The sequence below is a fragment of the Ambystoma mexicanum genome, chromosome 4p (genome assembly GCF_040938575.1).
Source record: "Ambystoma mexicanum isolate Mex_15411 chromosome 4p, UKY_AmexF1_1, whole genome shotgun sequence".
Lineage (NCBI taxonomy): Eukaryota > Metazoa > Chordata > Amphibia > Caudata > Ambystomatidae > Ambystoma > Ambystoma mexicanum.
In genome coordinates this window covers 303,117,275-303,129,972 of record NC_090927.1, presented here as the reverse complement: position 1 = coordinate 303,129,972, position 12,698 = coordinate 303,117,275, and the positions used below count along the sequence as shown (strand labels likewise).

At 48.4% G+C, this 12,698-nt stretch overlaps 1 protein-coding gene across 3 annotated transcripts in view; it reads left to right on the top strand.

Annotated features, from left to right (window-relative positions):
* The window catches only part of LOC138453216 (protein FAM228B-like), a 530,008-nt gene that overhangs the window by 381,551 nt on the left and 135,759 nt on the right, over positions 1 to 12,698 (top strand). For all 3 annotated transcript variants that reach the window (XM_069605859.1, XM_069605858.1, XM_069605862.1), the window contains one exon: positions 3,891 to 3,978. In XM_069605859.1, coding sequence (XP_069461960.1) covers positions 3,891 to 3,978 — 88 coding nt within the window. The remainder of the gene's footprint in view (positions 1 to 3,890; positions 3,979 to 12,698) is intronic.

Here is a 12,698-nt window from a genome sequence, read left to right as displayed (position 1 = left end):
GATTGCATGGGGGGTACGAGCGTTCCCCTTTTCAGCCACCCATAAACCGGGGGGCTCAGATTATAGCGAAACAAAGATACTGTCCTTCAGACAGTGCTGTCCATTTAACCCACCTAGTACCTCGCACACTCATGTAGCATATTATGCCCCCCCCCACACTACTACTTATCTTTAGCTTGTCTCGGTCTCAGACTCAGTCTGAGTCTTGCTAAATCAGACAAACTCGACTCAAGAGAGTCATCAGCAACCACTGCCAGCCAGCAACCACTTGAATTTCGATTGCTGCAAATATAAGCCCAGCCCGACTGACTAAGCACAGAACATGTGTCGCTGCCTGCTCCTGCTCCTGCTCTCTGCCTCCTTGTCGGATGTCAATGATGACAGGTCAGTCAGCAGCAGCAGGCTCAGGACGCAACCGGCTGCGCTGCAGTGCACTGCGCAGGGCACGTGCAGTTTGTTCCCCGGCAGGGCGGTGCCCGAGTCTAATGAGCAGGAGCTGAAGTGCGTGCTGCGAGCAGAACTGGCGTCATTTACATGGTGGTAACTGTCTCCAGCCAGGAAAAGGCTCAGACTGGCCTATAGGGCAATAGGCCCATGGCCAAACCAAAAACACAAAACGCTGGTGGGCCACTATTTTTGGTCAAAGTGGGCCACAGTTTTGTGCAATTTGTGCCAGTTTGATGAGGTAATTCGCTCTGCGGTTAGTAGTTTTGACCAATGTTGCTGAATAAATATTCTTTAAAATGCACAATTTGCATCACATTGTATCCAACAAACGAAACCTTGGTTACTATTCAAACAGTGTCACAAAAGGAATGAATAGCCATTTGCAATTGTGGGCCACTTTTTGCATTGGTGCCCGAGACAAATTTCATGTCCTAATCTAACCCTGGCCAGGAATATGCAGCAGCAGTGACAGTGCACAAGTCACACCTCCGATTCTGGGGGGATAAATGCCATTCTATCCCCCTCCTTAAAATTATGGGGAGGATTTGTCCCCCATATCCACCCCATGTCCTACGCCCATGTTTACCCACCTCATCACTCTGGTTTTTCACACCTTCCAAACCTATGTAGATGATCAGCTTCAGTCTCAGCGGCTCTTCCTCTGACTAGCTCTATATCTTCTTGTCTACCTTGTAGCTACTACAAATACTACAAATATAAGACTGGATGATTTGCAATTGCCTATGCCTAAAAAAGAGATAATATACTTTGTCACTTCTATATCTGCTGCTCTCTGATTCACCTGGCATCCTTTCTAGGGAGCCCCACTACCTCTCACCCTGCTACAAAAGACCTGGGAGTGGTGTTGACGGCCCTTTATCCTTCTATCCTCAAGTCCAGGATATCTCTAGGTAAACTGTTTCAGCAGCATATTTTGAAATACATTCCCCCTTTATGAACATGCCACAAGGAGTTCTGGTGGGACCCCCTCACATCAGCATTGATCTCCTTCTTTTAGTTCCCAGTTGCTGCCCACATCAGCTTCAAGGCACTTTTCATTATACACGTATCCTTCTGGTACTCAAGCCCTGCTTACCTCAAGCAGAAGGCGAAGAAGCAATTACTCAGGTCAACGACATCCCAGATACTTGTGGTTGCAGCCTTCAGAAAAAATCAACGTTGTGGGAGAACACTTGAAGCCACTGGAGCTGCTCTTTGGAATTAACTACCCTCAGACTTAAGGAGAGCCATGTTCGGTTCAGAAAAATATTAAAACCCTTTCTTTTTAAAAAAATGCACTCAACCCACACTTGAGCCCTGGTGCTCTTTGCCTCTGTACTGTATTCCTGTTGCCTCTTGCCTAGTCAATCATTCTACATTTTTGTTGCCTCCCTGCCTCCTCTGCCTAGCCTTTCTCCCCATCCAACCTTTCTCTTCCTCCATGATCTCACACAAGCAATTTTCTTTTATTCACATTGTTTTATCGTGGACATTGATCAACAGACAAAACATAGCATGGTATAAGGGGTTTAGGAGCTTTTTTTCTTTTATTTCTATGATAGCTGTACAGAAAACCAAAATAATTCAGTGTTTTAGTCATAGCTCCTGCTAATGGTGCCATCACCAACAACAGGTTTGTCTTAGGATGGCCCATTCTGCCTTTCCCCAAGATTTCTTCAAACAAAAGTACTTGCATTCTCTGGAACGTTATGGTTTTTCTTCCCGACTCCATTGGAATCTCATCCAACAGGGAACTTGCTCTCTTTCACCCTCCCTTTGGATTACCTCTTGATTGTGCCTAAAACTCTTGTTTAACAAAAGATGTCCTTATAAGACTCACCAGATTTCCGGGCACCTCCCGTCTCTAGAGTCCTCTCCCGGACAATCCTCCAGATCATTTCTGGTTAATGGTGGTATATGTACACCTCCAGTCTCCTTGCTGGTCCTGTAGATATCGCTTTGTTTCCACCACAAGTTGTAGGTACAGGTCAAGTTTCACGTTCACTTTGTGACAGCCAACTGAGTTTTCTTGTGCCCGTTTCAGCAGAAAAGCAGAGACAGGCCCAATCACATCTTTCCTAAGGTCCTGATTTGTACCCAGTATACCACCTCTCAACTCCTACTTTGGGCCTGGCCATCCTCTGCGTTGCTCCACATGCTAATTCCTGCTCCCACCGTCTTTCAACCCCTTCTGATATCTACACTGCCTTGGGTAGTGCGTGTTCTCTTATTAGTTCCTGCTCTCTCTGGCTACCACTTCACTAGCCGTTTTGTGCTTTTGCCTGATTCACAATCTCCTCCTGACATCTTTGTCATACTGCCTCCCCATCTCCTCCTATGGCCAACTCTGGATCACTTCATCCAGCCACCTCATATTCTCTTACCACGTGTTATCTTCCTACCACCACCTACTGTCATAGTCCTACCCCTGCTGCTGTCTTCCTCCCACCATCTCTAATGTTTACTTTATAGCACGTCCTGCTTTCTTCCTCTTAACACCTCATTCCGTCTTCATCTTACCACCTTCTGAGGTCTCCCTCCTTCCACCTGCTGATGTTTCTTCCCCCTCTTGTTTCTAGCCTCCTCTATTCCTATCAAAACTCCTTCCTCTACCTCCTTCCTGATTTTCCAACTTGCTCCAAACGCCTGCCACAACCTCCTTAAACATCCACATCTCCCCTTGATGGTATGCCCCTATTATGTTTGCAAGTTCTCTTCTTGTTTTGGTCTGGGTTTTCAGGCCTGAACGTGACACGTCATTGGTAGTGCTGTGTGATCTCGCGGCAAGACCCTTAAAGAGCCAGGACCACTTTTGTCTGGCATTGGACTGTCTCCTATCTAGGGCTGGATGCTGAGTGGGGATGACCTCCCCATACCGCCCCCGGGACCATCATCTACCAGCCTTCCTGGGCCCCATTTGTATTCCCGCTAGTAGTCCCTGGAATAACACAGGGGGCCTCATCACAGCGTATAACTTATGCTCTTTTTTCAATTATTACTGCACTTCCCCACCTCCCTGATCCTCGTAATTTTATGATCTAAATGCTTACAAGGAAATATAAGATGTCTGTATTCCCTTTCCCTGGCATGGATGCATAACAAAGTGGCTGAACCTGAAGATGGTGCCTTACAAATCACCCAAAAATTAAGAAACGTGAAGCACTTTTGTCGAGGGACACTAACATTCTAAAGTGGCAAAGGATCCCACAAGTGGCAGTTCAGGTAACTCAGCAGCCTCACCTACCTTGTGCTTTCCCCTATAAGTACCCATCACAAGAACTCACTGTCTATATCTAGGCCCATTATCTAGGGAGTCATTGTGTAGGTACTGTAAATTGCAAATGTGGGTGACTTTAAAGCTTTCTAAATGTAACTGTCCTCTATTTTAGTATTATCTTTTAAAATGTTAAGTCTGTACAATTAATATTACATTATTTTTACAGGTTTCAACTCCACCATTACATGACCCTTTATTGAGACAACTGCGTGATCGATTTGAAGAAGAAGGAATTGCTCTTCAGTGTGAAACAGGTGATGTGCATTTGTTCACTGTTTGTTAAAAGATTTCACAAGAATGTGTGCATGTTACCATCTTACTGAGAATTTTCTATTATTGTATACGTTTGCTTTTGGCACATTTGGTGTCACTTCAGCACCAGCCTGTGGCCAAAACAGTGCTACAGGGAAGAGAGGTTGGAAGTAGTGTTGAGATGCAGAACATTTGGTTTGCACAGCAACTGGCACTTCGCTGTTGGTGTACTTGTTGGTGGTTATTTTCTTTTGCCATGTCCATGTAAACCCCATGAGGGGTTAATCATCTCTCATGGAGTTAGGGTGTAGGGGTGTTCTCTGTTCCCACAAGGCTGTGTGTGTATTTGCATGCATGCCGTCGCTCACAATGCTTTCTTCTTCCAGCATATCTCCAATGCCCACGCAGAAATATACAAAAGAAAGCAGAAGAACAAGCTGTGCACTACTGCCTGCTCTGCAGACTTCGGGGAGGAGCACTCACTCACCAGTAAAACCGCACACCCAGCACAAGAACATTTAGGCATATGCCAGAATGGAATACAACTAAACATCATTCTTCTCCAGCATGGGGTCTGGCATAGATTCATATGCTCATGAATATTCCCCGTCGTCAGGCAGGGGAATCCTGGTAAAAGAAAAAACGTTTTCACTTCAAAACGGTATTTCTCCTCTAAACCAATCACTGTCCTCTGGGTCATATTGCCCCCATCCAATGACAGTCCTCTCCCTAAGCCCCTCCTCTCGCAGCCATCTTCAGATTTTTACCACATGTGTCAGTGTTGGGTGTCCTCGAGTTTGCTCTCTGAGCTATTTGTAAATTTTTGTGCTTTTCGATGGAAAAAGTTCAATTTTTGTGTCTAACAGCCTGTGTGCTCTTTGCTTCATCTGCCGACAGCGAGGACCCATTGTCGGTGAAGTTCCGTGCCCCTCAAGGGCGAAGATTCATCGAAGACTCTAGTAGGCCATATTGGGCCTACTTTGCGCCCTCCGACCATCAGGCTACAGTATGTGTTTGTGGAGGACAAACACCTACAATGCCTCTACTGCCTGCATCTGGACCATAAGGAAATAGAGTGTGAGATATGCCTCGGTTTCTCTAAGGAAACGACAAAGGACAGGCATAGTAGGCTGGCGGTATTGCTTAACACGAACAAGGCATCTGACCCGTGCTCCGAGCAGGGTCATGCCTCGTCCAGGACCGGCCGGTCGGAGGAGTGGTCTTTTAAGTCCTTTGAGGGCGCCTCATCCAAGATAAGGCCAAGATCTGCAATTCTGAGTCCACTGGGTTAGCCGCTGATGCTGTTCCCAAGGTGGATAGGGCGCGATCAGCATCACCTTCCGCCTCCATTGCAAGCCTACCATCAAGCTTCTCTTCAAAGAGGCAGTCATCTACCCCGGCTAAGCTACGGGAGACATTTGAGACGCGGACATAGAAGAAGACGACCGCACAGCCCAAGCATGCTCAACCGGCACAGTCACGGACCTCATCGGTGACTGTGTAGATGGCTATGATTACCACAGCAGCTACGGGCGCTGATCCTACGAGGGTAGCTCCCACGGCTCAGAAAGTGTCCCTGCCCCCAAAGCGCAACTCTGCCGCAGTGACTTAGGCAAAGTCTGCAGGCACGCCAGAAGGGGGGAAACTGGCCCAGGTCCCGGTTCAAGACCCTCAGGGAGGAAAAAAGGTTGTGGGGGCCGATAGGGCCCGAAACAGCCCTCCCAGGTCGTTGCCCAAACTATGGAGGTCTCGTCCATGGACGACGATCAGGAGTCCTTGTATACGGTCCACAAGGACGTTGATGAGGACGACGACGGCGCAGGGCCTAGTTTTCCTGTTCTGCCTTCTCAGCCGAGGGACATTCCCTTGGATATTCTATTGATTCTACACACCTTGGTGTCAGAGATCAAGATGAGAATACCTTTGGTGCTGGTACCTGTGGTCCTCCAGGTCCCCGATCAGCCTCCGACGAAGAAGCGGAAGCATCATCTGATGCCCCCGTATCAACCTCCTCCACCATGTTGGCCCCCAACTCCCCAAGCAGACCCAGACACAGGTAGGGAAACGGATAGCCACGACCACGGATGATGCCGAAGATATTGTCGCAGCGGACGGTGAAACGCCACATTTGGATGCCCCACATAGGGTCTCCCCACCGGATGAGGTGGGTTTGTTCCACTCCATGATCGCCAGGGCCTCCTAGCTATTCCAGCTGATGCCCGAGGAAACCAGGTAGGAGGGCTTCTTGCATCAAAGGTGCTAGGCCAAGAGGAAGACTATCATGGCAGTGCCCTTTTTGGACGATATTTGGGAGCAGAGCCTGGCCCTCATGAAGAACCCTTTCACAGCTCCTGCCAAGCTGGATAGGCTGGGGATGAAATAAAGGGTGCCGGACTCCGCAATTAAGTGCCTGAGGTTGCAACCATTGCCGGACTTGTTGGTGTTGGTGGCCATGAGGAAACGGTTGGCTAACCTGTCCATGTCTTTTGTCCCTCCGGACAGTGAGGGGTAAAGGATGGACGCCATGAGGAGGAAGGTGATTTACACTGCAACGTCCACAATCAAGGCAGCCAACGCACTGGCGGTCCTGTCCACGTACAACAGGGAATTGTGGGACAAGGTAGGACCGATCCTGGAGTTCCTCCCCGATGATAAGAAGATGGAAGCGCTTGCTCTCTTCCAGGAAGGGGAAGTGGCATCTGATCACGCCATCACAGTGGCATTGGACGTCGCCCACACAGGGTTCGGCAGATGCGGAACAGTGTCAACAGGGATGGATGAAAGACACTAATTTCCATCAGGAGGTCCAAGCGAAGGTGCTGGACATGCCCTTAGATGGGGAAAATGTGTTTGGGAAAGCCGTCGACGAGTCCCTCTAGGCCATCAAGACGGATACAGAGATGGCCCCCTCCCTCAGCACTCTCCAGGGGAAAGTCGAGCAGGTCTTCAAAAGGGTTCTCCATGTCGTACATACAGCCTTCCCGATCCTCAATGCAGGAAGCCTACAGAGGCTGCTCCAAGTCCTACAGTAGCGGAGGACAGCATCGCTGTCGCCCGCAGGGCAGGACGCCGGCACCCAAGCAAGCCTGAACCGACCAGGACGTTGGGCCGCCACCACTCGTGCACCCCATTTGGAGGCCGGCTGACGAGGTTCATCAGCAAGTAGAGAAAGATAACCACCGACCGATGGGTGCTGGATGCTCTCGCCCAGGGACACACCTTGGAGTTCCAACGCAGGTGTTTGCGGATCCCTCCGGTTCCCCGTTAGGAGCAGCACATCCCTCAGCTTCAGGAAGAGGTACGAGCCATGCCACGAAAAGGGCCGACAGAGCTAGTTTCCCAATGGCTGCGGGGCTCCGGAGTCTATTCCAGATACTTTCTAGTCAGAAAGAAGACAGGGGGCTGGAGGCCCATCTTGGACCTAAGGCGTCTGAACAAATACTTAAAGTCCCAAAAGTTCAGGATGGTTACGTTGCAGCACGTGCTCTGCAACTGTAAAAAAGGAGACTTCTTAAGGTCGTTAGACCTGGAGGATGCCCATTTCCACGTCCCCATACACAAGAAACATTGGAAATTCTTACGTTTCGTGGTGCAGGGCCAGCACTATCAGTTCAAGGCCCCACCATTTGTCTTGAAGTCGGCTCCATCCAAGAGTGTTCACGAAATGCCTGGCACTGGTGGTGGCCAATCTACGTCTTCAGGGCATTCACGTATACCCGTACCTGGATGACTGGCCGATTAATGCCCACTCGCGGGAGCTGGCTGACGAACACCGGAAGGTGACCATCCAACTATTGATGGATCTGGGATTCTCAGTCAACTATCCGAAGTCCTACTTAACGCCATCACAGAACACGCTGTTCCTCGGTGCCAGACGCAACACAGTGTCTTGCATGGTGTCTCCTTTGGAACAGAGGCTAGCAGCCATTTAAGGAATGGTGCAACGACTATCGTCGGTGAAGACAGCCACGGTTCGGGCCATCCAGTCGTTACTGGGCATGATGTCATCCTGCATCTACCTCATCCGTCTTTGCAGATTGCAGATGCGATCACTACAAAAATTCCTGGATGCCCGTTGGATACAGGTGTCTGGAAGTTTCACGGACAGGATCCCTCTCAACGAGGAGCTACGACGAGCAATAGGGGGGGTCCGCTCCCACATCGCCCAAGGCACTGGATTTCAAATCCCCCCCCCATGTCTGAAATGGTCACCACGGAAGGTTCCTTGGTTCCAGCCTTCCTGGAAGGTTGGGGAGCGCACACAGGACGTCTGCAGGCTAGCGGCCTGTGACTGCAGGAGGAGGAGGAGGAGGAGAAGGATCTCCATATCAACATCCTGGAGCTACGGGCGGTGTTCTGGGCCCTCAAGTCGTTCCTACCGTCTCTGAAAGGAAAGGTGGTGAGGATCTTCACATACAACACTGCCACCATGTTCTACATCAGGTAGCAGGGGGGCACTCCATCCCCAGTGCTCTCCAAGCAGGCCCAAGACTTGTGGCACAGGACCGTCGGACAGGGGGTGTTCCTTGTCCCTCTTCACCTGGCGGGAATCGAGAACACCATTGCAAACTCCCTCGGCAAGGAACTCCGCTCCTGCCATGAGTTGGAGCTTCATCAGGATGAGGTGAACCGCCTGTTCACCAAATGGGGGAGACCCCAAATTGATCTGTTTGCGACAGCGGCAAACTCTAAATGCCAGAAGTTCGCCATCAGGTTCCACCAGCCGAGGAGCTTGGGGGACACATTCTCCTTCCCGTGGGAAGGACTGTTTCTGTACGCGTTTACCCGTTCCCTCTCCTGCTGCGAGTCATCAACACACTCACAGTGCCAATGTAAGTTGATACTCATCGCCCAGGTGCGGCCGAAGCAGATTTGTAACCCGGACCTTCTCAGCCTATCAGTGGCGCCTCCATGCAAGTTGCAGTGGTTCTGGATCCTCTCACCAGAGAGGGAGGCGCAATCTTTCATCACGACCCAGGCTCGCTGAACCTGCAGCCTTAAAGTTTGGAGGTTATGAGTTGCCAGCGGACTGCAGGTAGGTCCTCATTAAGTTGCCCAGAGCAACACCAGTGGTTACGATTCAGTCTAAACCTTCCAGCCATCACCTCTTTGTTTTTGCTAGGTCCTCATTAAGGCCAGGGCATCGTCGAACTTAAAGCTCGACGGCCATAAGTGGAAGCGTTTTGGTATGCGGTGCCGGTCACAGAAGATTACTCCTCTGAGGGTCACGTCTCCACAGATCCTTCCATTCTTGCTCTGGTACATGCCTCCAAGGTGCATCTGGCGGCTATCTCCCACTACACCAGATCCCCAGGAAGATCCTTGCTCTAGTCCCACAGAATCGTCAAGGAGTTTCTCAAAGGACTTTTACCATCTTTCCCACCGGTGAAGGCTCCGGCCCGTGTGTGGGAATTCGACGTGGTTCTGTCGAGGCTTATGGAGCTGCAGGTGAGATCCAGGCCCTATCCTGCAAGCAGCCGTACCTGACTGTCCACGAATCAAGGGTGGTACTGCGTTTGCACTGCTTTTTCATGCCGAAGGTTGCATCAGAATTCCACCTCAACAAGCCTTTGACGTTACATGTTTTCTTCCCGAACCTTTAGTCGCCGGCGGAAAGGGCCTTGCACTCGCTTGATGTTGCTCGTGCCCTGAAGTTCTATGTGACACGCACAAAGAGTTTTCGGAAGACTTCTCAACTGTTCGTGAACTTTGGTCCTGTGAACCATGGGAATGCCTTGTCCAAGGCTTCCATTTCAAAGTGGCTCTACAGCTGCATCACAAACTGTCATCGGTTGGCGAAACGACCGCTGCCTGTCCGTCCGAGAGCCCACTCCACCAGAGCAATCACTGCGACTACGGCGTTCCTGCCTGGTGTGCCCCTGCTGGACATCTGCAGGGCTCCAACGTGGAGGTCCACCCACACCTTCACGAAGTTCTACTGCATCAACAGGGATTCCAGGGAGGAGTCCAGAGTTGGCCAAACAGTGCTACGCGACATGTTCGCTTGAAGTGAGCCTGTTCCAGAGGTAAGAGTTCATTGCTTCTGTTGATCCTTGCCAACTCGCATGGTTGTGTGATGTTGTACTGCTATGTATTAGTTATTCATGAGCATGTGAATCCATGCCAGACCCCATGCTGGAGAAGGTTTACGTTACTTACCTGTAACTATTGTTCTCAAGCATGGGTCTGGCATTGATTCACATGCAAACCTTCCCTCTGGCCCTGATGTGGCTCTTCTTGGTCATATTTTACGTGCTTACCAAATCTGAAAATGGCTGCCAGAGGAGGGGCTTAGGGAGAAGATGGTAATTGGATGGGGCAGTATGACCCAGAGGACAGTGATTGGTTTAGAGGGGAAATACAGTTTAGTTTTAAAGTGAAAGTGAAGCTGTTTTTTCTTTTACCAAGGATTCCCAGCCTGACGACGGGGAATATTCATGAGCATGTGAATCCATACCAGACCCATGTTGGAAAACAATAGTTACAGGTAAACCATAGTCTGCATTACAGCAAACACCTAGCCTGCGACTGAGACCCACACCCTCATGCAACACAGGGGCATACCCTGTTTCAAGGTAGAAACACATTTCCGACAACTAGTATAGCGTCTCTTGTGCTGTCTCCATCTTCCATTCACTTTCTTGTGATTCTTTCCTCGTAATAATTTCTCTTTGGCCTTTTGCTCATCCCATCAGTCCCTGCAATGCTTCAAAGAACGCCTGGCCCAGTAGCCACCTTTCTGCTATTTTGCAGCTCAACCGAACAGTACAGCAGCTGCACATGGCCCTTGGGCACAATATGTAACTGTTCAAGTTGGATCTTCCATAGTGCTGGCCCCCACATTCCACTTAAGTAGATCAATTTCCAGTCATCCTGGGAGTCTGGGATTGGCTAGCTCATGCTCCAATAATTATATAGGATTTCTCTTTAGCCAGTCACCTACCTACCGGGGAAACACTAAAAACATGAGTTCAGAGAGGTGCACTTCACACAGGCATATAAAATTGTTCAATTAAATAGAACTGCAAACCTATTCCTTACAAAGGTCCAGGCAAATTGCAGTGCAGTCATTCTTCTGCACAGATCTGTGAAGCCCATTATCCACTCAACCATGCATATTGTCTTTCATCTACAAAAGGCATCACTGCATTTCATCCACACATGCATGTACAGTATATATTTTAAACTGACATACACAATAATTTGCCCCCACACACACCTTATAATTCATCCACATGTGTGCACACACACCTCTACCCGAACATTCCCAAATAATATACCTGTTGCACAGACATATGCGCACCCAGAGATGCAGCCATTAAACCACACTGTAAAACTGCTCTGATTTTGTTTTTCCTTCTTTTTTTATTTGGTATGCCTTTTGCAGCCACATAACCTTGAATAGTTTCGATTTGTTGATATGGTGAGGGCACAATGTGCATTGTGTGAGCGGTCAGAAGGGAGAGGCGGACACAAAGCAGTCATATTTTCCAAATCAGACCTCTTCTTTTTTTTTTTTTTTTTAAGAAAAGGGGTTAGATAAAGGCCTCTCTGTCCCTATCCTAACAAGAGTTTCCCTGCCTAGGAAACTAAATCTGAAGATCAGTCTGTGTCTTATCCTCAAAATTATAACAACTGTCCTTGTGTCCAAAACATATCGGACCCTTACACTAAAATGCACAACTAAAAAGTGTAAGTAAAAGTGTCCCTGACTTGTGTTTACTCAAAATGTTCAAAGGTGAAAATACATAAGTAAATCTAACAAAAATGATGTCTTCAAAAGAGAAATCCTTAGATCCAGAGATGGTTCCCTTTCCCTGAATTACTTCAGGAAGGATGACGCAATGTTTTCTTAAAGAGGGTTAGAGTGTCTCTTCCAAATAACAGTTTCTCAAAGTTAGTAAAAAGGTCTCTTTCACATAACTGTTGTTTCAAAGATAGCCCAAGTGTTTCTCCCATACAAATGTACCACAGCTGGTAAAGTGTCTCTTTTACATAATTGTTGTTTCAAGGATGGCCCAAGTGTCTCTTCTATAGAACAGTACCACATATGGTAAAGTGTCTCTTACGCATAAGTGTTGTTTCAAAAGATGGGAACATTGCTCTTCCACACAACTGCTTCACGAAGAACAAAGAGTCTCTTTTATACAACTGCATTAAAGATGACTTCCGGGTATGTTCCCCTGCCATGAAGTCCTCACTGGTTTCCTCAGATCCCCTGGAGTACTCTCCTGACAGATATCCTTGGACAATGTTTCTTTTCCTTATACACTTTTGGTGGATTGCCTGGTATACTCTCCTGCCAGGTTCCCCTGCTGGGTTTCATACAACCTTTGGTATGCTCACCTGCCAGTTATCATTACTCCCCAAAAGGCTTGCTGCCTGACTTGTCCACTTTATCAGGTCTTCTTTCAAAATTCTCTTTACTTTTCTCTATCTTCTAGCATAGCACAGTAACACTCTTATACTGTCTATACTTCCTTGACTTTGGATTTCACTTGCCTCTAGCTCCCCCCTACAGTCCTCTCACATATGAAGACATGTTCAAGTTCCACTTCTCAACTTCTTCATCAGCACTTATTTGCTTAGGACAATGCTTGCTCCAACTTTTCCCCAAATGACCTCTTCATGCATGGAGACTTGTGCAAATCTTGTTTTCAGCTTCTTCGTTAACATTCATTTGCTTATAATCACACTTGCTCAAGCTTTCCACGTATTCTCA